Genomic DNA, 21,017 nt, shown 5'->3' on the forward strand with positions numbered 1-21,017 from the left:
CTTTGAATTCTCATTGGGAAGCAAAACTCTCCACTAAAAATTATAATTATATAGGTCAATTTTTTCGGATAGCCCCCATATTGTCGGTGTTTTAGGGTTCTTGGGCGTGTTTTTCAACCGAATTCGCTATAATTTGGTATAGACTTTTTAGACGATTTTAGCTATTGGCCCCCCTTTAGACATAGATTACTTCGTAATCTAAATTTCTGTAGTTTGAGGATTTGTGGTTTTGTGTTTTCAGATTTAAGGAAGAATCCCCATTGAAAATTGCTGAAATTTGTATTTGGTGTACATAAAGTATGACATAAATCGGTTTGTAAAATTATTAGCTATTAAACCACATTCAAAATAAACGGCTCATATGAAGGCTACCCTATAACGCAGACAACTGTATCCTTGACCAGTTTATCCACCATCTTATCAGTCTATTCGCCTCTCCGGTATTCAAGGAGCGTTATATTAGTTTTACCCTCGTGTTTAGACTTGGAATTTGTGCCCCCACCCCTTTCTTGGGGTCGAGATTGCTTTTCCCCGGTGCTCCTGATCTCTAATCCATTATTCCCCGTTAATTGCATGACTGGTGGGTAAATTAAGACCCCCATCTGTACTGAGTTATTTAGGCTCGGCACTGTAACCTTTTTATAACCTCAGCCTTATGGCTAATGAGGCTATATAGGGCAAAAATGTGTCTCAGTGAAATATTGGTTTTAGACTACTTTGGCTCTTTAGACCAAATTCGTTTCAGACAATTTTGAGTCAATATTCTCATGTGTTTCATCCAAACTTAAAGTTCAAAGATCGGTCCAGACCTTCTCTTACTCCCCTCATATAATTGTTAATTTTTTGTTAAAAAAAATAATTTTATAATATAATGCGAACGGACTATCGGATTGGAACCAAACTTTGCAAAACCTGATATTTTAAGTAACTCCGTATACCACAGGCTGATGAGGGGCATCAGCCTGTGGTATACGGAGGTACAAAAAACTAAGGGCAACAACGACTTTCATATTTTTACATGTTTCATAACTGTTATGTGTACTCTCTGTATATATGTAATATCGGTCCACTATAATAATCAGTAAGGTGGAAATATTCATCGGATACCCCACAAAATTATTTTTTTATTGAAATAAAATTCTAAGCCGCTATAGTCATGTCCCTCTGTTCGTCTGGTCAAGGTTTTGGTATTGAAGGAATTTTCAATGGAATTGGTTTAAGTTAAGGTCTGTATCCAATTTTCCAACCTGATGGCCTGTGGGTTGGTATTCTGACAAATCCATGTTATAAATATCCCGATCAATATTATATATTTTGAATGTCTACTTTATGGACATCGACATTTAATCATGTTATATTGTGGATTATAACATGAATAACTATACTCTTAATTCATGTTTTTTCTTCATCTGTCCTTTGTCAATAATCTGTAAATTATTTTTAAATCTACGAATATCGAAATTCTATCATTTCAATGCTACGACCGGCAATTGTCTCATTTGTCCATGCATAAGTTGTGGTGGCATGGCGGAGGATGTGCAACCAACATTAGTAACAATTTAGCATTTGTTGTAAATAGTGATTGTTGCAACAAAAACAACAACGACAACAGCAATAACGATAACATGGAAAAATTACCACTACAAGCGCCACCATACCCCCACCCTATTCTTTCGCCTCCAACATAGATCCAGATATAAAAGAGGGTGGCTACCACTACCAAAGAGCTAAATTTCATTTGCAATTGAAACAACACACCAACTAACAAGTCCAACTGGATATGACAAAAATAAAAATACCTCAGACGCTGTGAAACAACGTCCAAAAATACCAACTAATGTTGTAGCTGGAAGCTGGAGCACAACAAAACAGGCAAATCACGAAAAACAAATACACCAACACAAAACATTGCCAATGAATTTGGCGAAGACGAAAAACAGCAGCAGCAACAACCAAATACCTTAACAACTGGCTGGCAGCTGGCATTGGGATAGGCTGTTAGCTGGTGAGATGTGAGAAGGGGGCGTTCACAACTCCAACTACTAACAACTTGTGTCCGTACCTATTTTTAAGATGAAAGTAAAATAGTTGTTGCAGGCAAAGTCGGATTATTGTCAGTTGTAGAAATATAGAAACATCGATGGCTATGACTGAAATAATGTTGCATATTTACAATTGTTAATTACATTTCCTGAAAATATAAAAATGACAATGCAGTTGAGGCAATTATTCGAAGGGACTTATTAAACAAACAATAGCAAAGAATAAAAGCCCTTAAATAGTTTATAGCAGTGCAATGGCAGAATTTGGGTGGTTTTGAAGCCAGCATTTATTCTCTGCAAATAAATGATTTAACTCCAACTAATTGTAACCTGTAAAAGAAAGCCCAATAAAACCACTCCTCAGTCTTATGGCAAATGATGGTATATACACTTTGAAATATTGGTTTTAGACTCCATGTTTTTGGACCAACTTCGTTTTAAACAACATGGAGTCGATTTACAAATGCCTGTCCGTCTGTCTGGCTGGTGCGCACATTAACTCTTGAAGAGAGTATTTCACCCAAACTTTGCATATCGTAATATTTCTTCCAAACTTAGTTATCCAGATTTGAAACAAACTTTGTACTATTTCTAGTACCTCTCCCAAAAATGGTGAAAATTTTCGGGCGTTTTTATCCAAAAACCAAACCGTTATAATCCCTCAACCACCGTATTCACCCAAAAATCCCAAGATTGAAGAAAATTCTCAGACCTTAATGGGTTTTTGTTTCAGACAGGTGCTTTTTACGCGTTTTTTTTTAAATCGGATAAAAGGAGTAGATAGATGAAACTAATGGGTCGATTATGGATAGCATCCAAACTCCAGTTATTATTTCAACTGGCCACGCAACTGAAATAAAACTTAACATTATGAATATCAACTTTTCTCAGTTGCCGATAAGACTGTTTTGACACTTCTTCAACTAAAAATATTGTAGAAAAAACAAAAAATTTGAATAGCATGTTTCAGAAAAAACTAATTATATGTTATGATAAGATCAGTGGAATATTTTTTTGATGATGAAAATTATGTTCAAGGCGTGGCATCTATTAGAAGGTATTTAAGAGATAAATCCATTAGAATTACTATCAGTTCTGTGGTGCTTATGTTTTGAGAAATGTTCAATCAACTGCTCATTTTAGCTTAAATGCGTATTTTCGTCTACCAAAAGATGCCGTTGTGTACTTAGTTGAAGCCCGGCGGTCAACCGGAATTCCTCCTCTCTTAAAAGTGTGTCTAGCTTTGAGGTTTTTTGCGGAGAGAAGTTTTCAAAAGTCCCATGGTAATGACTTCAACCTTGTCATGGCTTAACCCACAATGTCGGTGGTTTTGGCCGAAGTTGGATTGGATTGATTTGGATTGTTTCCAAATTAACAGGGGAGGAAAAAGGGAAGAATAATTTTTTTTTAATTCAAAATAGATGACACACACGTATATATCAGAAAGAAGATGTTCGTCAGTCTCTGCCATTCATTTGGAATGCTTGTTGGTGGGCCATAGCATGTCCCCTGAAATGGCCTTCCATAAGTCCGCACGCCACGTGCTACATTTGAGTGAGCTTCCATCCGGTCAATTAAGACCTCAAATTGCAAAAATTCCAGATATTATTGTTAAACACGACTAAACAGCAACATAAATCATCCTTGATCATAAGTTTTCGTACATCAAACAAAAACACAAGTTTTTGGATAGTTTATCGATTTTTGGATAGTTTACTCTATTTTCGATATGTTTTCATTTTACAACGCAAAGGTGTGTTAAGTAACACTATATAATATAATAGAACAAGAAGAATTTGGTTTGCATTAAATTGATTTGACAAAGGTAATTTATTTTCTTCGATTTAAAAATCGAAGTGAGTCCCAAAACAAAAGGAATTAGTGCTGATGAACGTAGAATTATCTTAAAATTAGTTTCTGCGGATCTATAATCCCAGTCTTTCTAACCTGTCATATTATTCAAATCTTGTTTTCCCGAAGCGAATATTTACGCCATAAAATAAAAAATTGGTCACTTTAGGTTTTGGTTGATTTGACCTCAGAATATTGGCCGATTATCATCTAAACAGTTATGCTTATTCTTCGGCCAGATTCCCTTCCTGGCGTAAAAGTTCGTGGTGTTCGGATCATAATTGTGCGATCAGTAAAACCGACAAAAATAAAGTTTTTGGTTAATTTCATCTTCTACATATTAACGGATAATTACCAAAAACAATAGGGATCTTCTTTGGCCAGAACCCATCCTACATGCAAAATTTCGTGACGATGTCTAGATCGGCACAGCTAGTCGAGATATGACTCATTACATTTGTTAAAGGTGGATTGCATCAATTTAGGCATATCCTCCATATAACAGCATACCAAAATTTGAGGTATTTTGACTAAAATTTTATATTTTGGTTTCGAATTATGTAGAAGTTTTTTTTTACCCAAAGTAAGATTACCTATGCTATTACTAAAAGGTATGTCTTTTTATCAAAGTGGTTTCGGGTTCAATGTTTGCCAAATAGGTTAACTAATTAGCTTCAAATTAAATTTACAAGTTTATAAAATATTGAACTTTTGTGGAAGAGGTACCAGAAGGAGTGGACCAATATTTCTCATATTCGAAATTGAACTAGGTATAGAAGAAATATTTCGATGTGCAAAGTTTTAATGTTACTCCCTTCAAGAGTTATCGTGAGCACCAGCCGGCCAGACCGAAAGGTGGACGGACATTTGCAACTCGATTGCAAATAAATATGGGGTCTAAAACCAATATTTTTGGCTCCATTTATATATATATATATATATATTAAGGGAACCCCCCCATTCTCGATTTTATTTTTCAAGATTTTCAATGGGCTGGTAAATCAATACCAATGCTTGTTAAGGTTTGTAACTTTGCACATATACATTTGAAGATTTAAAAGAGAAGAAAAATAATTTATAAAAAATTTTTGTAATTGTTTTGTTGTTGTTTTTTGTAATTAAAGAAAAGTCCTTATTTTTGATGGCGGGCATGATAACTCCTCACTGGAACATCGGAATCCGAAAATTCCAACGGTGTTAGAAAGAGTACATGTCTGGCTCTCGTATGAACTAGGATTATTGACTTCGCTCTAAAATTAACAAAATGGCGGACTTTTGAAAAAATAGTTTTCGAAAATCACCGATTTTTTTGGAATTTTCGGATTCCGATGTTCCAGTGAGGAGTTATCATGCCCGCCATCAAAAATAAGGACTTTTCTTTAATTACAAAAAAAAAAAAAAAAAAAAAAAAAAAAAAAACAAAACAATAAAATTTTTTTGTAAATTATTACAAAAAAATATAGTTCTAAATTTCAAAATAATAGCTTTATTAAATCTGATATTATTAAAAAACCCTTCAAGAAGGGACAAATAAGATAATGTAAAAACGTTGGAACAATAACAAAATAGGATCTTCTATTAAATTTTAAACTGTTATGTGCTTGGGCCTGTATTGGGGTACCAGACTTTTTATTGACATAAACTTAGTGGCAAATGTTTTTTACCAACCTTATATTGATGCAATATTGATAAGGCAAAACAACGTTTGCCGGGTCAGCTAGTATTGTATATATATTTTTATTAGCCATAAGGTCGAGGGTATAAATATCAATATCAATTGATATTTTGGACATATGATTCAACCGAATTGTCTGTAATTGAATACAGTCGTGTACGGTTATAGTTAACGTGTGGGGACCAAGCAAATTAGTTCGTTATATCCAAGGTAAAGCAAAATATATCCTTAGCACAAAAAATTATATTTTCAGTTAGAAATTGGTAGGTTTTGAGTCCTTTTTGATAATATTTAAAGTGCTTTTCATTTTCTTTAGTGAATTTCACATTACAGCTGACATTTTTTGTAAAGCTTGCCAGCGTTACAGTAAAAAAATACCATTTGAGAGAATTGTCATAGTCAGTATTACGTATATTTTTGACAAGTTCGTTATAACCAAAATTTGGGTTCTTATTGATTAGTTTCTCCTACCAAAAGTGTCTAAATTTTGGGGAAGCTCTTGCTGTGGAAGTGTTATGAGGGTATGTCATACGTAGCGGAATTGAACTAGGCATGTATGACCAATTAATGTTATAATTTTCAGACGAATAAATATAGCTGTATTATTGAAGTTAAGCCAATATACAGTGGCTCCATCGAATAATCGGACATCGGTTAAAAGTCCCGTTATTATGCAAATATGAACTTCAAATCTGTATTTTGTTTGTCATATTCATTCGTAAATTGCATTTAGATCAAGAAAGTGGTAATACTAAATAAAAATAAAATTAGATGGCTCCAAAAGGGAAACAATCCACAATTAATAGATAAATTGAATTATGATGGTAAAACAGTAAGAGAAATTGCCGAATTGGTAGGAATGAGTAAATCTACTGTCCGCGACATTATAAAGAGGTTCCGTGATGAGTTCAGATTGACCAATAAAAGCAGAGAAGGTCAAAGGGAAGATATTAAATGAGCGAGAAAAGCGTTCAATATTAAAAGAAATAAAACAATATCCATATAAAACCGCAAAAGAACTTAAAATAAATTTAAAAACTCGCACTGGAAAAGATGTGTGCCTAAATACTATTCGCAATACGTTACATAAATATGATTATTATGGGAGAGCTGCAAGAAAAAAACCATTTATAAGTCTTAAAAATAAAAACAGTAGAATAAAATATGCCAGAAGAGTTTTGTAAGCAGGTAATTTGATGATAGATCATCTTAAAATACGTTTCTATTGATAGTTTTCATTATATTAACGTTCTGTTTACTGACGAAAGCAAATTTAATTTGCACGGATCAGATGGATGTGTGGCGTAAGCCAAATGCTGAATTTAATCCTAAGAATACAAAAGCCACTGTTAAGCACGGAGGAGGTTCTGTTATGGTTTGGGGCTGCATGTCGAGTGCGGGAGTAGGCAATTTGCATTTTATTGATGGTAAAGTGGACAAATTTGTCTACCTCAATCTTTTAAAACAAAATGTAAAGCAAAGTGCAGACAAATTGGGTATCGCGAACAACTTCGCCTTTTATCAAGACAACGATCCCAAGCTCACATCAGGTGTTGCAAAGCTTTGGTTGATCCATAACTGCCCCAAACGTATACAAACGCCTGCACAGAGCACAGGCCTTAACGTAATTGAGCATCTTTGGGAAGAATTAGCTAGGAGAGTGTATGAAAAAAAATTAACTCCTTAGTACAGCTTAAGGAGACTTTACTGGAATCGTGGAACTCCATAGAGCCGGAGGTATGCCAGAATTTGGTCAAATCAATACCGAAGCGTTTACAGGCCGTTCTGGACAACTAGAAATATGCAACTAAATATTATTTTCTCAATTTTTTTCATTTTTTAATATTGGTACTTTGCTTTGTCCGATTTTGCGTTGAACACAATAAATTGAGTTAATTTTGTTTTTCTGGCGAAATTTACTGTTTTCACTAGGAAAGTTGTTGTTTTTTGTATTGTCCGATTATTCGATGGAGCCACTGTATGTCTCGTCATAAGCGAAAAATTACAAAAATATTCGTATTTGGAGTTTATGGGTCCACCGAAAAGACAAAATTTGCCTGTGTATAAAAGATGTATATGCTTGACTTTTAATCTAATATTAATTTTCTTCATGTACAAGATATACTAAAAAAATTAGGGAAGATATACTAAAATTAGTAAAAGTTTCGACAATGTCGGCATAGATCCAACTTTTTGTAATATTCCCCATATGAAGATGGCAGAATTATTCGCTTCAGCGTATAACTCCATGTGTGGTTGATACCTTTATGTTGAAGGGTATACAATATTCGGCCCGGTCATTATTGTGTATCATTGTGTAATATACGTAATAGACACACGGCTGTTGACCACAGTCCATTTATAATTTTTGTAAGCAAACGGATCAATCAAAAGAAACGTTATTTAGGTCCAATACTCCATATTACGTATAAATTTTACAACTTCAGTAAATACAGTAGCCCCAGAGTTTCTGTCTTCATCATCATTATAATATCGCTTGTAACGACGACATATCCGCTATAGCAACCTGTTTTATCACAAAATACCGAACACACAGCATGATCGATGATAGTGTTATGTTTCATTACTTTGTTCTTATGTGGACCAAGTGTTTATATTCTATAAAATATATATTTTCCATTCTTTCTAAGTATATCAAACAAAAAAGTACAAAAATTTAATACATTTTATTATTTATATATCAAAACATCAACATATATGTCTAACAAATTTTAGATATAATAAATATCACCCATATCTTACCAATATCGCTTATAATGACCAAATTCGCCGGTCCCTCGACCATTCGTTATATGCGTTTCAACTGTAGTACTATAGACCCTAATAATGTCTCATTTCTTAAGTTCTTACATCTTTTGTTTGTCAAATTATCCCCCAATGTGCAATAAACATTAAATTGCACTTTCCTTGGCTGTTGCACTGTGATTTGAAGTCATTAACGATGGCAAAGCCCACCATAATGCGCCAGAATTATCTGTGAAAAGCCAAGAGCAGGAAACCAGCGAATAATATGCCATCTGTTTGTTGTAGCCGTTGTTGTCGTCGTTATTGTTGTTGTTGCTGTTGAACAAAAGATGCAAATGTTGCAACTTGAAATATAGCTTGATAATATTTTCTCTAGTTTGCGTTTGTTTTCGGTTTTCTTTGCTACAAATTCCTGCTTAGGAGGCTGTGGTGGTTGTCCCTGGTATTCTATGGCGTGAAAAAAAACTTAAAAACAACAGCTACGGTAACAAAAGCCCAACTAAGTAAATTACAACAAGTATTTGTAACAACAACACCACCATCACCACAACAGCAACAACACGGATGGACAAAAAACTAAAACTAATTTTACGCTGGTTGGAATACAAAGCCGCACACACATACAACCGCAGAGAGAAATACGAAAAAATGTGTTCCGTACCCAAAAGCTTATGATGGGTAAACTAAACCAAGTTGATACAAAAACTCAATAACAACAAAAAAATTGTTACTGAGGAAGAAAACAACAACAGCTACAACAACAACGAAATAAAGTTCAAGTTCGCTTTGTAATGTTGCACGAGGTGCACTGCATTGCATTCATTGTCTTGCCGATGTAGCAGCTATTGCTTTAGTTTTTGTTGCTGTTGTTGGGTGCTGGCGACCAAAACCATTACCCGGCAAACAACAACAGCAACAGTCAGTAGTCGAAGCCTCCTTGAATTTGTATTGTTCTGATTGTTGTTGTTGTTGCTGTTGCTTTTGTCCAATAATGACTTTTTGATGCTGCTAATGAAGATCATGATCTTTATAAGGTGATGATGAAAAAAAAAACCACTGCTAACAGCAAATGCAAAAAAACTCTAACGAACAAAAGCAACAACAACATCAACATTGCACCATTACTTTTATTAAGATAATGACACGAAACAAAGGCGAAAGATGAACAAAAACTCTTGCGCGAATTGTGTAGAAAGTTAATCAAAGTTTTTTCTTTTCTACTTCGGTTTTTTTCTTCCAATGCAACTACTACTCCGCACCATTAGCTTCCGACGAAAGGTACACCACATAGATATTTTCATTTTCTGTTGAGTTAGCAAGAAAGGAAAAAACATGTTTAGTTATGTATACAGCTAATGGTTCAGTCATGAATTAGAGAAAAAAACCCTTAAAAATTAACAGAAATTTCCTTTTAAATTCACATTAAGGACTTTCTGTTTCGGAAAACTGATATAACAACATTTAATAGTAGCTTCTAGTTTAAAAATAAAATGTGACATTGACCTTTGAAAAGGTTTTCAATGAAAAAACAGACGTTTAAAAAATGTCTTCAATGTCTTACATAGAAGGAAAATTTTCAAAATTAAACCGGGTTATCCATTTCGTGGTTTCAAACTATCCCTATAAAAAATATAAAAATGAATTATTTAGACTAGCAAAAAGCATTTTTAAGTGAATTACGGCTCTATGTTTGAATGGGTAAGTTTAAAAATTTATAAAAATTATACATATGGACAATATTTACATTTTTTTCTTCAATTATGGCCCAAAATACCTCAAGAATGATTCCTCAAAATTTGGTCCAATAATCTCCATTGTTGAAAATTGTACAGCTTTTTTACTCAAAAAAGTGCATCTACAAAAGCACAGTCTTTCGTAGCCTCATATAAACGTCTAAGGGTGTTAAATGGGGTGACCAGTTGATATCGTCTTGACGATAAATTACGCGGCCAGGAAATATTCGCTCGAGTTGTGTGGCATGTGGTGTTGTCTTAAAACCACATATTGTCGAAGTCGTATCAATAGTCGTATCATATGACCATAAGGCTCCAAATCGACGGTGGCATTCTTTCCTTCGTTTTTCGTTTTTTTCGTTTTAATCTCTTGATGTTGGCATCTACAATACTCTAAAGATTTTTCTATAGGGTAAAGATCTGATTATTGCGTTGGCCATTATGAAATCATGATAGTTTGTTCTGAGACTTGAGGTGGATTTTGACGTAGAATATTTTATTCTTTGACATTATATACCTAAAATAAAGTTTCATGTTACTTTAATGCACTTAGTCGAAAAACATACTGGAAATGTCTTCGTAAAAAAATACAAGAACATTTTGAATTTTTGGTTCAAAATGTATGACTATATATTTGGCATATACATTATATATACGAATTTCTCTTGTTCAGTGACATATGCTAAAAATTGATGGAGAATATTTTTGTCCCTTATGCGATTCTTCTAAAACGACATCTTGTGCCAAAAATTGGTAAAAACTAGTAATAAGTACGATATTAACCCTAAAATGAGTTTTTGTTTTTTTAAGATTTTTGACGTTTAGGCTGATTTTTGAGTTTTAGTCTATTCTGAGACTTATAGTGAAACTTTATTGCGAAAATTTCTGTAGAATATTCTGAGCAACTTTAACCCCGTTTTGAATGAGTTTTCAATCACTCCTGGAAAAGGGGACCGAAAAGACCCCTTTAATGAGTCGATTGAGGGTTAAAGTTGTATAGCAAAATATTCCCCGCTATTTTATCAGTAATATTGCCGAAGACACTATTTACCTAAAATGCAAGGATTTCATGAAATCATAATTCGAACATTTTAAAAATTCTAGAAAAGGGGGAATATTGTCCCCCCTTTTTAGGTTACCTCCAGACGTAAACTTTCAAAACGCCGATACACGTGTCTTCTTTTTTTAGACCCTCTTTCATAATCTGTTGGAATTTCCCGGTAATTATTTTTTGTGTTGCACAGTGTTATTTAAGAAAAGAAAACGATCACGGAATTCTTTCTGCGCACTTACAAAAAAAAAATGTTGGAAAAATGTTGAACCAAGAATACGGGTTTGCCTTAATCTTCTAAAATATGCGACGTTTCTTCTTCAAATTCGTTTAGATGATTGTTAAATATTCGTAGATTCATCTGATAAGGGTTTAGACTTTAAAAATGACTAAATATATTTCACTTACAATACATTAAAATGATCAATGTTAAAAAGACTGGAATTCGCCGATTCGTTGAAATCAGTTGTTGCGCATGCGGTATTCGTATAAACCAAATCAATCTCTTCCAATAACACAGTGACACATTTTTCAACTTTAAAATCTTGAACCAATCGAGACCCCCAAAATCTTGAAGCTTGTGATGGTGGAAGAAAATCCCTAGCTGGGTTTTGCATTATTAGCTAAGGATTTTTTTTAAATTCATTTTTAAAATATTCGACTGGGGCGGATTTTAGCACAATTTTTGAATAATACGTACTTATTATTGAGTCTATATCTCGTGAACTATTCGAAATATTGCTTTTCTCTCTTAAGCAATATTTTTCCTCTTAATTAGATCTAAAAATTTTCTCTTGAGATAAAACCAATAAAACAACACCATCATACTGAAAATAGCACAACTGCAAAAAATTAAAATTTAGACATACTTTTTCCATGTTTTTCACACTTTTTTCAGAAACTGCTACTGACTCGGCCAAACAGTATATGACAAGAAGATAGCCAATAACAAATCAAACAACTCTTCTTAAAACCTCGATTTCATTGGTTGACTCCTTCACATAGTTATAGCCTCATAAATTCATCAAAATGAACCAAAGAAATTCACTCCCAATTGTATGTTTATAGAAATAAAAATTGCTATGTTTTTTTTTTCAATAAATAGGTACAATATTGAAGTCAAAAATTAACATGGAAAAAGTATGTCGAAATTTTAATTTTTTTGCAGTTGTGCTATTTTCAGTATGATGGTGTTGTTTCATTGATTTTATCTCAAGAGAAAATTTTTAGATCTAATTAAGAGGAAAAATATTGCTTAAGAGAGAAAAGCAATATTTCAAATAGTTCACGAGATATAGACTCAATAATACGTACGTATTATTTGAAAATTGTGCTAATTTTAAAAATTAATTCTAAAAAAACCTTAGCTAATAATGCTAAACTTAGCTAGGGATTTTCTTCCACCATCACAAGCTTCAAGATTTTGGAGGTCTCGATTGGTTCAAGATTTTAGTGCTGCACAGTGTAATTATGAATTTGTCGATTTTTCATTAAGCGTTTTTCCTACATTTAAGGTACCCATATCCGCTGTTTTATTGGGTGGAATTGAACATGGTTGGGCTCATTAGATTGGGCAAGCTAAAATCACGCGGCATTTGAATATATGGCATTTGAATATATTTTCTTAAATTTAGACTCAAAAATAGGGTTTTTATAAACATTTTCGCACCCATTTGTTGTCTTTGGAATCCAATTGCAAAGAAGCTACGAAGCAAAAACACGAGCTCTACAATCCTATAATCAGTTTAAAAAAAAATTCAATAATGCCGAAAATCCGGCTTAAAAATGTCAACACCCGTTTTGGGTGGATGCAGCGACTATATCGAATTTAAAACATTTTTGTAATTTCCCATATATCTGTGGCAAATACCGACTAAATTTTGGGTATTTCAGATTCATAATGAGTCACTAGTGTCCATTTTATAAACGCATCTTGAAGCATCGCGATCTAATTTCTTATGTTCCAAAGACCCCATTTTCGTTATTTTAATTTTTCAGTCGAAGTGACATTTCGGGTTTTCAAACAACGTTTTTATAAATTCATATTCTTTAAGATTGTTAGAGCGTGAAAAGCAATTTTACATATCACTTTCATGCAGGTCCATGTTTTCACACTGACCCCTTGGTCCTGTCCTATTTTAGGTATTTTGATGGACCAACATTCAGCAGAAATGGCTGTAATTTGGCATAACAAGTTTCTTCGAAGAAAATAATCAACATATGTCCATTTTTTTGGCATTGCTCCCTTATGAAATAGTTCAATCATATTTTTTTTTTGTTATTCTAAAGGTCCTAACCGAATTTTCCTTCTAACATAATTTTGTTTATATAGGTCCTTATTTTGTTTGTTACTAATTTCCATGCTTGTACTTTAAAGCAACTTGTACAACAAATCGAAATAATTGAATCCATTTCTACCAAAAAACCGAATCAAATTAAGTATTTGTTTTTTTATATCCCCTTCTCAGTTTACCGGAAATGTTACAAGTGTTTGTGAACGCTTGTATTTTTTTCTGTACGAAGAAAAAATAACAATGCCAGATCATTCCATCGACATTTTGTTCTCATCTCGACACCCTGTGTCTAAAATTTAATGAACGAAATTTTGGTTGTGGTTGTTTTTGGTCTCTCTCAACCTATCTTCTATTTTGGGTATTTTTTTTCTTCTTCATCGATGGTTGAGAAAGGTGTTTATGACTTTTTAAATATTATATATACAGTATTTTTCGGTTAATTGCACATCAAAATTTGCACAAATTTTTGTTCAATTAACCGAGGAACCAATTATCCGAACCCGCTAACTATGAAATGAAATATTTTTGACCCATCATGTGGTTCAATTAAGCGTGGAAACCAATTAACCGTAGGTTCAATTAACCGAAAAATACTGTATATTGTCTATGTTGTTTCTAAGCATCGTTAATACACTTTTAATGATGTGTCACTGTGTTCGTGTTCTTATCACACAGGTCGTTGTTGTCGTGCCTTTTAATTTGAGAAATTTTTAATTACACTCCTTTATTAGGGTGGTTGAGGTTCCCATAGAACCACATTGTGTCGGTGCACGTATTTGAAATCACGGCGTTTATTAAATACGGTTTTATCCGTTAGCATGACTGATTTGTTTTTATTAAGGTTATAGCAAATGTAACGAATGAATGAATAAATCATTCAAAAAGTTAATTAAAAACATTTATTTTTCGATTTAAGTCACTACATGATAAATTAAATGGAAACACAGAGTAGACATATTGGTTATGGCTGGAGAATGAAGAGAAACGTTGTGGAAATATATATATATATATATATATTAAAGACATAATGCCTCTCTCATAGAAGTCCTGATCTCTATTTGCAAAGAAAACTCTAGTAGTCGATTTTCATAATCCTCCCTAGATACCAATTTTTTATTATTAAAGAAATTTTGCAATGCAAGAAAAAGATGGCAATAGCTTGGTGCCAAGTCCGGCGGATGCATTAAAACTTCCCAACCAGGCTCCCGAAATTTCTGGCGAGTCATGTAGATGTATGTGGCCTGTTGGTCAATTCGGGTCGTCTCTGGTCAATTGTAAATTGTTTAAAACAGTTTTATGGTCGATTTTTAGCTCTTGGACGATGTTACGACTGCTAACATGTGGGTCAACTTCGATCATTCTCCAGCCTTCGTACATTGTAAGAAAAGTTAAGACTCTCGCTTATAGTTTATCTTGTTTTTAATATTTCACGAGCAGATTAATTTCAACATCCATGATACTCAATAGAACAGCTGTATTGAGATTCATTGATGGTTATGCCCAGTTATCCATTTTTCAATATTTCCTCAAAGTATGTCCATGAGTACATTAATGTATATTATAGAACACAAACTGTCAAATTACATTTAACAAATGAGTGTGTGATTATATTTCTACTTCATAACATTCAGTATAACCGGAGTTCCCCAATATAATAAGAACCATTTCTCATTTGTTCATAATCCATATTATTGTCATCTTGTTGACCAATGGCATTTTGTTAACTTGAAGAAATATTGTCCAACATATTTTGTTGGTTGGATGTTCATAAATGTCTGCGGGAGAGGAACGAGGGAGAGCGGCTAACACAAACAACAATATGCCATCATTAATTTTTATTAATGTTTTACGATTATTTACAAATAATATTATGTTGCCACTTGCCTCAGGCAGTGACATTAATGTTGCATGTTGGCTGCCACCTATTCTTCTTTTCTTCTATATTGGACCTGTTCATCCAGCGGCAATGTATTTCTCCAAGCAAAGACATTGTTACAGCATTGTTACTATTTAAGTTCGTTACCAATAACTGTAACCAGAACCCGAACATGTTAAATAATAATTATAACAAGTTGCCCCGTAAAAAATAGAGTACCTACCCAACAATTACACGAAGGCTATTTTAAATTCCACGAAATTAACTTAAAATCAAAATTAAGGTATTCTTTCAGTTGTTTTTTTAGGGAAAATGCCGCTATTCTTTCAACGTCAACGAGCACCCCATACCGCACATGACATGTCATTGAACTTGTCCTCGCTTTGACTGTCTGCTTTTGAAGAGCAAATGTTTAGAGAATTGTTCTGCTTAGCTTTTCATACTTGGATTTTAGAAAGACCGAAAAAACATCAACAACCGAAAAACAATTAACATATGCTTCGGGCGAAAAACGGTGCACTAACCTATATTTTTATGACCCACAGACTGACTGCCAGAAAGAACAGAACAATCTTAAAATGATGTATGTTGAGGACACATGAACCGAACCAACCTAACTAAAGCTGAAGTTGAAGTGAGAAATAAATCATAAAAAGTAATAAAACCTAAAACGAGCCAAACAAAAAAATACAACACATAAACCCAAGTGACAGACAGATTTTTGGGAGAAGATAGGTTTTGTATGAATGAATGAAGGAGAATAAAAGAAAAAATAGTCAACAACTTGAAATGGAATGACATTGCACAAAAACACACTAAAAAATTAAAAGACAGGGAGACAGTTTAATTAATCAGATAACAATAAAGTGTTTATAAATGTTAATTTTTTTTTAATAAATTTTTATTTCAAATTTTTGTTGGACAATGGAAAGAAAAACGATTATTATATAGGAACCATATCAGGAGAGATAGTTTTAAAATCCAATACATCAAATTAGAACTAAATCGATTGAAAAAAACTTACCCAAAATACGGAATATTGTGGGTACCGTTAAATGGGGGTGATCCCCTGAAATTGTTGGTAGATAGATTTTCTAATTTCCAAATTTAAGGATAACGCTATTTCACATTTTCAATACAAAGCATCCTAGGATTGGGTGCAGGGATGGTCCGTATGACGAATTTTTAGGTTTTCGACTGTCAAAAAGGTGTAAACGTCGAAAACGTCATATGCCTGTATAAAATGTAATAAATGTATAAAACGTCATTTATTCGAATATTATTAACATATACCGTTATTTTCAAAAATCCATATTATTTTTACATATATCTGTCTGTTCCTTACTAGAACTAATACAAAATTCTAAACCTTTCGGAGAAATTTTTTTTGAAATTTTTATGGATTTCAATAAAGCATGCGTAATTTCCAAATTCATTAATGGAAATAGGTATTTTGTAAAACCCTAATTGTTTTGGGTGGGTTTCCGACGTTTCTGACGTATGTAATATACGTCGGAAATGTATGTCATTTACGTCACTGTTTCTGACGGACCATCTCTGATTGGGTGTAATGTTGGTCAAAATTCCGTTATATCACATTTTCAAATCAAAAGTTCTGTCTTAAATATTTCGAATATTTCGGTGTACAAAAACTTGATTTGAAACCTTTTACTCTACAGTATAGTAAATTTGTTGATCGGAAATGTAAAATAAGTATCCGTTCCACAACTTCCTTGTCTTACTTCCTTTGTCAGATTCAAAAAAAAAAAAAGTAAGGAAGTAGTAAAGTCGGACTGGGCCTACTATATGATACCGTTCACCACGTTGGGTATATTCTACATATCGACGCCTCCGAACCATAGTATGCTAAGTCTGAAAAGTGAGTTTTTCAGTAGAAGCTTTCAAAGTATGGAAGTTTCTTTAATCGTACCTGCCATGCTAAGTACATTTTTGCTTATAACTTTGGTTTGGATTGGCCGATGATTACCAACATTTTAGTGAATTTAAATTAAGGACCGTAGTATCTAAAACGTGAAGAACTTTAAAACATGCTAAGTCGACTTAGCATACTATGGTTCGGAGGCGTCGATATGTATCCTAACAGACGTCGCCTTTTCGAAGGAACATTGTTATGAAATTTAACGAACTCAATTATCTGATCTTTATCTATAAATGCACCGACTAACGTTAATCCATACACATCCCCTTCTACAATCAATTTTATTCGGGCAGATTTATAGTCGTTTGCGTGCAATGGGACACATTTAACAGAACGATTTCAACAAAACGCCATAACGTCATTCTAGTCTCAATTTGATACGTTGTTATGTGTCAATCGGACAAACATTAGGAGTTTCGTGCACCATTTACCTAAAATCGGTTATATATATATATATATATATATATATGGGAGCTATATCTAAATCTAAACCGATTTCAACGAAACTTGCCAGCGATTAATGTATATTTACTTCAGTGCATTGTACAAAATTGTGTGCAATCGTACTAAATTTGAGTCTTTAAGGGGATCCCCCTCGGTTTCAAAAAATTATTTTTGTATTTTGATCTAATTCGAATCTACGCTAATTCAACAATGCCCTATGAAATTTCAAGTGAAAATCTCAACAACTCTTGAAGATATAGCCGATTTATTGTGCAAGCATCAAGTGCCCGCAAGAGGGTTTCTCAAACTTAAAATGCGTTTTTTTCCAAACGGCGTTTTTGCGAATGGCGGGCACGATAACTCAAAAACGAATAACCCAATCGATTTCAAATTGTTGGGCATTTCTCTGTGAGGATATGATCTTCCTTATTTTTCAACTTAGTTTCAAATTTCCGCCATTTTGTTAATTGTTGTGCGAAGTCATACGAGAGCCAGATATGTACTCTTTCTAACACCGTTGGAATTTTCTGAATCTTAATGCAGAATTTACATAAAATCGGAAGAAAATATAAGGTTGATGAAAAAGAAAGCCATTATTTTATATGAACTATGGGACTTTATTTAACATGCTTCGGAATGTCCGCGCCAAATATGGGCTACATATGCACCGTTTTGTAACTTACTTAAAGGTAACTTCATAATGCCTCTCTCATAGAAGTCCTGCTCTCTATTTGCAAAAAAATGTTAGTAGTCTAGATACCAATTTTTTATCCTTAAATAAATTGTGCAATGCAAGAAAAAAATTATAATCGTTTGGTGCCAAGTCCGGACTGTATGGCGGATGCATTAAAACTTCCCAACCAAGCTCCCGAAATTTCTGGCGAGTCAACGTAGATGTGTGTGGCCTAGTCTAATGGTTACATTTATAACCAGAGAAGTTAGTTTTTTCGGTACATCATACTTAAAAAAATAAATTTCGAGAAAACAATGAACCGGTTTTCTAAATTTTTGAATCGGATATTCAGATAATAAATCCGATAACAGTCCGGTTCAATAAATTTACACATTTGTTTGAAACTGGTTTTATTATCCGAATATCCGGTTCAAGAATTCAGAAAACCGGTTCTTTTTTCGTCGAAATTATTTTTTGGAGTATTTGACATAACTATATATGTTTTTAGAAAATAATTCGAACTAATCCGACAGTTATACATAATAATGAATGTATACTGAATTTATAAAGAAAAAATGAGACCGTTTTCTAAATAGTTGAACCCAATATTAAGATAATAAACCCGATAATAGTCCGGTTCAATAAATTTAGCACATTTGTTTACTAGCTTTCTAATTATATGAATATAACGTAGATGTGTGTGGCCTAGCGTTATCCTGGTGGAACACGACATATCTCCTGTTGGCCAATTCTGGCCGTTTCTGGCCAATTGTTATATTCAAACGATCCAGTTGTAGACAGTAAAGATAAAAATTTAACGTTTGGCCATATGGAAGCAACTTATAATAAATAATCCCCTTCAAGTCTTTCCTGGACGTTAGTCCTGGTTTGGCCAGCGTTTGAGGTGCTTCGCCGTTCTTTGACCATCGTATGTGATCCATTTCTCATTTCCAGTCACCATCCATTTAAGAAATGGGATTTATTTTCCCCCAACATAATATATATGACAGCTATAAACCAATGTCAATGTCTATACATATAGGTTCCAAAACAGAGCAATGCACTTCAAAAATCCGATTACGACAGTTTTATTAAGAACTACTGATCCGACGTCAGCTACTTATACTTTGATTTATTAGTGGTTCGTTTTAGGTAACTCCTATCGCGATGGGTCAATAAAACTTAATTTAATTCATCCAACAATGTTTCATTGTGCATTATCGCTACACTATATACCGTCTGGGGGCTTTTGTGCCCAGCCAATAAGGCGACGCAGTTTGCAATGTTCGAAATCAAAACATTTTAAATCACAAGCATATCGGGGCAATATCAAAGATAACGATAGTAAATGTTTTTGGTTTTAAATGAACTAATCCACTAACAATGATAAAGGAATGCTCTATATAAGTTTGCAAGTGCTATGGATCAAGTATCAGTTTCCAGTTGTTAGTTCCCAGTGAAACAATGAAAGTTCTCTTAGTTTGTGCCTTGTTTGTGGCCTGTGCCAATGCCGGCCTTGTCTCTTCGATTAGAGATCGGATTATGCCCAGCTTTGCCACTGGTCGCATCATCAAGGGTCAAGATGCCGTACCCCACTCTGCTCCTTACATTGTCTCCTTGAGCAAGACCTCCAAACACTCCCACATCTGTGGCGGTAGTTTGATCAACAAAAACTGGATTTTGACTGCTGCTCACTGCATTAGCAATCCCGTCGGTATGGGTGTTGTTGCCGGCCTTCACGAACAAAAATCTTTGGACTCAAAGACCCAATCCCGTGTGGTCGACTATGGTAAGGTACATGAATTGTATGGTGGCAGTGTTGGACCCTATGATATAGCCATCTTGCACGTTTCCGAACCCTTCGAATTCAACGAATGGGTGAAACCAATTGCCTTGCCTGCTCCCGAAGAAATTCCCGCCGGTGAAACCCATTTGTATGGCTGGGGCCAACCTAAAGCCTTCTCGTTCGCTGCTGCCAACACTTTGCAGACCGTCACTACCCAAATTGTTGAATTCAACCAATGCAAGAGTGTATTGCCCGCTGATGCTCCTTTGGCTGAGAGCAACGTTTGTTCCGACTCCTTGCAACAAAGCATTTCTGCTTGCAATGGTGATTCTGGCGGTCCATTGGTTAAGGAATTCGCTGAAGGTAGTGCTGAATTGATTGGCATCGTTTCCTGGGGTTACATTCCATGCGGTATGGCCAATTTGCCTTCGATCTACACTCGTGTCTCATCTTACATCGAATGGATTAACCAGGCTCAAACTAACTTCTATTTGGCTTAAATTGTTTAGGATTTAGGTTAGTGTGATTTATAAAGATACTGGAAATAAAAAAACGAATTAGACGAATTTATATAGTAAAATGTTCGCCTCTAAATTTATTTTGTCCAATTTGATGGGAAGAAGTTCGTTGGGGTTTAAGGGGACCCCACCCATTCTCGATTTTAATTTTTCAAGATTTTCAATGGGCTGGTAAATCAATACCAATGCTTGTTAAGGTTTGCAACTTTGCACATATATATTTGAAGATTTAAAAAGGAAGAAAAATAATTTACAAAAAAATTTTGTTGTTGTTTTTTGTAATTAAAGAAAAGTCCTTATTTTTGATGGCGGGCATGATAACTCCTCACTGGAACATCGGAATCCGAAAATTCCAACGGTGTTAGAAAG

At 34.1% G+C, this 21,017-nt stretch overlaps 1 protein-coding gene across 1 annotated transcript; it reads left to right on the top strand.

Annotated features, from left to right (window-relative positions):
- Positions 1 to 19,808: 19,808 nt before the first annotated feature.
- Positions 19,809 to 20,631, top strand: LOC133334616 (lectizyme-like). Its single transcript, XM_061542933.1, has one exon. It carries the CDS (start codon positions 19,809 to 19,811, stop codon positions 20,628 to 20,630), a length of 822 nt encoding a protein of 273 aa, XP_061398917.1. The 3' UTR covers position 20,631.
- The last annotated feature ends 386 nt before the right edge of the window (positions 20,632 to 21,017 follow it).

Source organism: Musca vetustissima, unplaced genomic scaffold, assembly GCF_032173495.1.
Source record: "Musca vetustissima isolate MV318-11 ecotype Yass unplaced genomic scaffold, APGP_CSIRO_Mvet_v1 utg30175, whole genome shotgun sequence".
Taxonomy (NCBI): Eukaryota; Metazoa; Arthropoda; class Insecta; order Diptera; family Muscidae; genus Musca; species Musca vetustissima.

What these genes read in the sequence shown, in the direction of transcription:
- LOC133334616 (XM_061542933.1), top strand. Translation starts at nt 19,809, where the DNA reads ATGAAAGTTCTCTTAGTTTGTGCCTTGTTTGTGGCCTGTGCCAATGCC.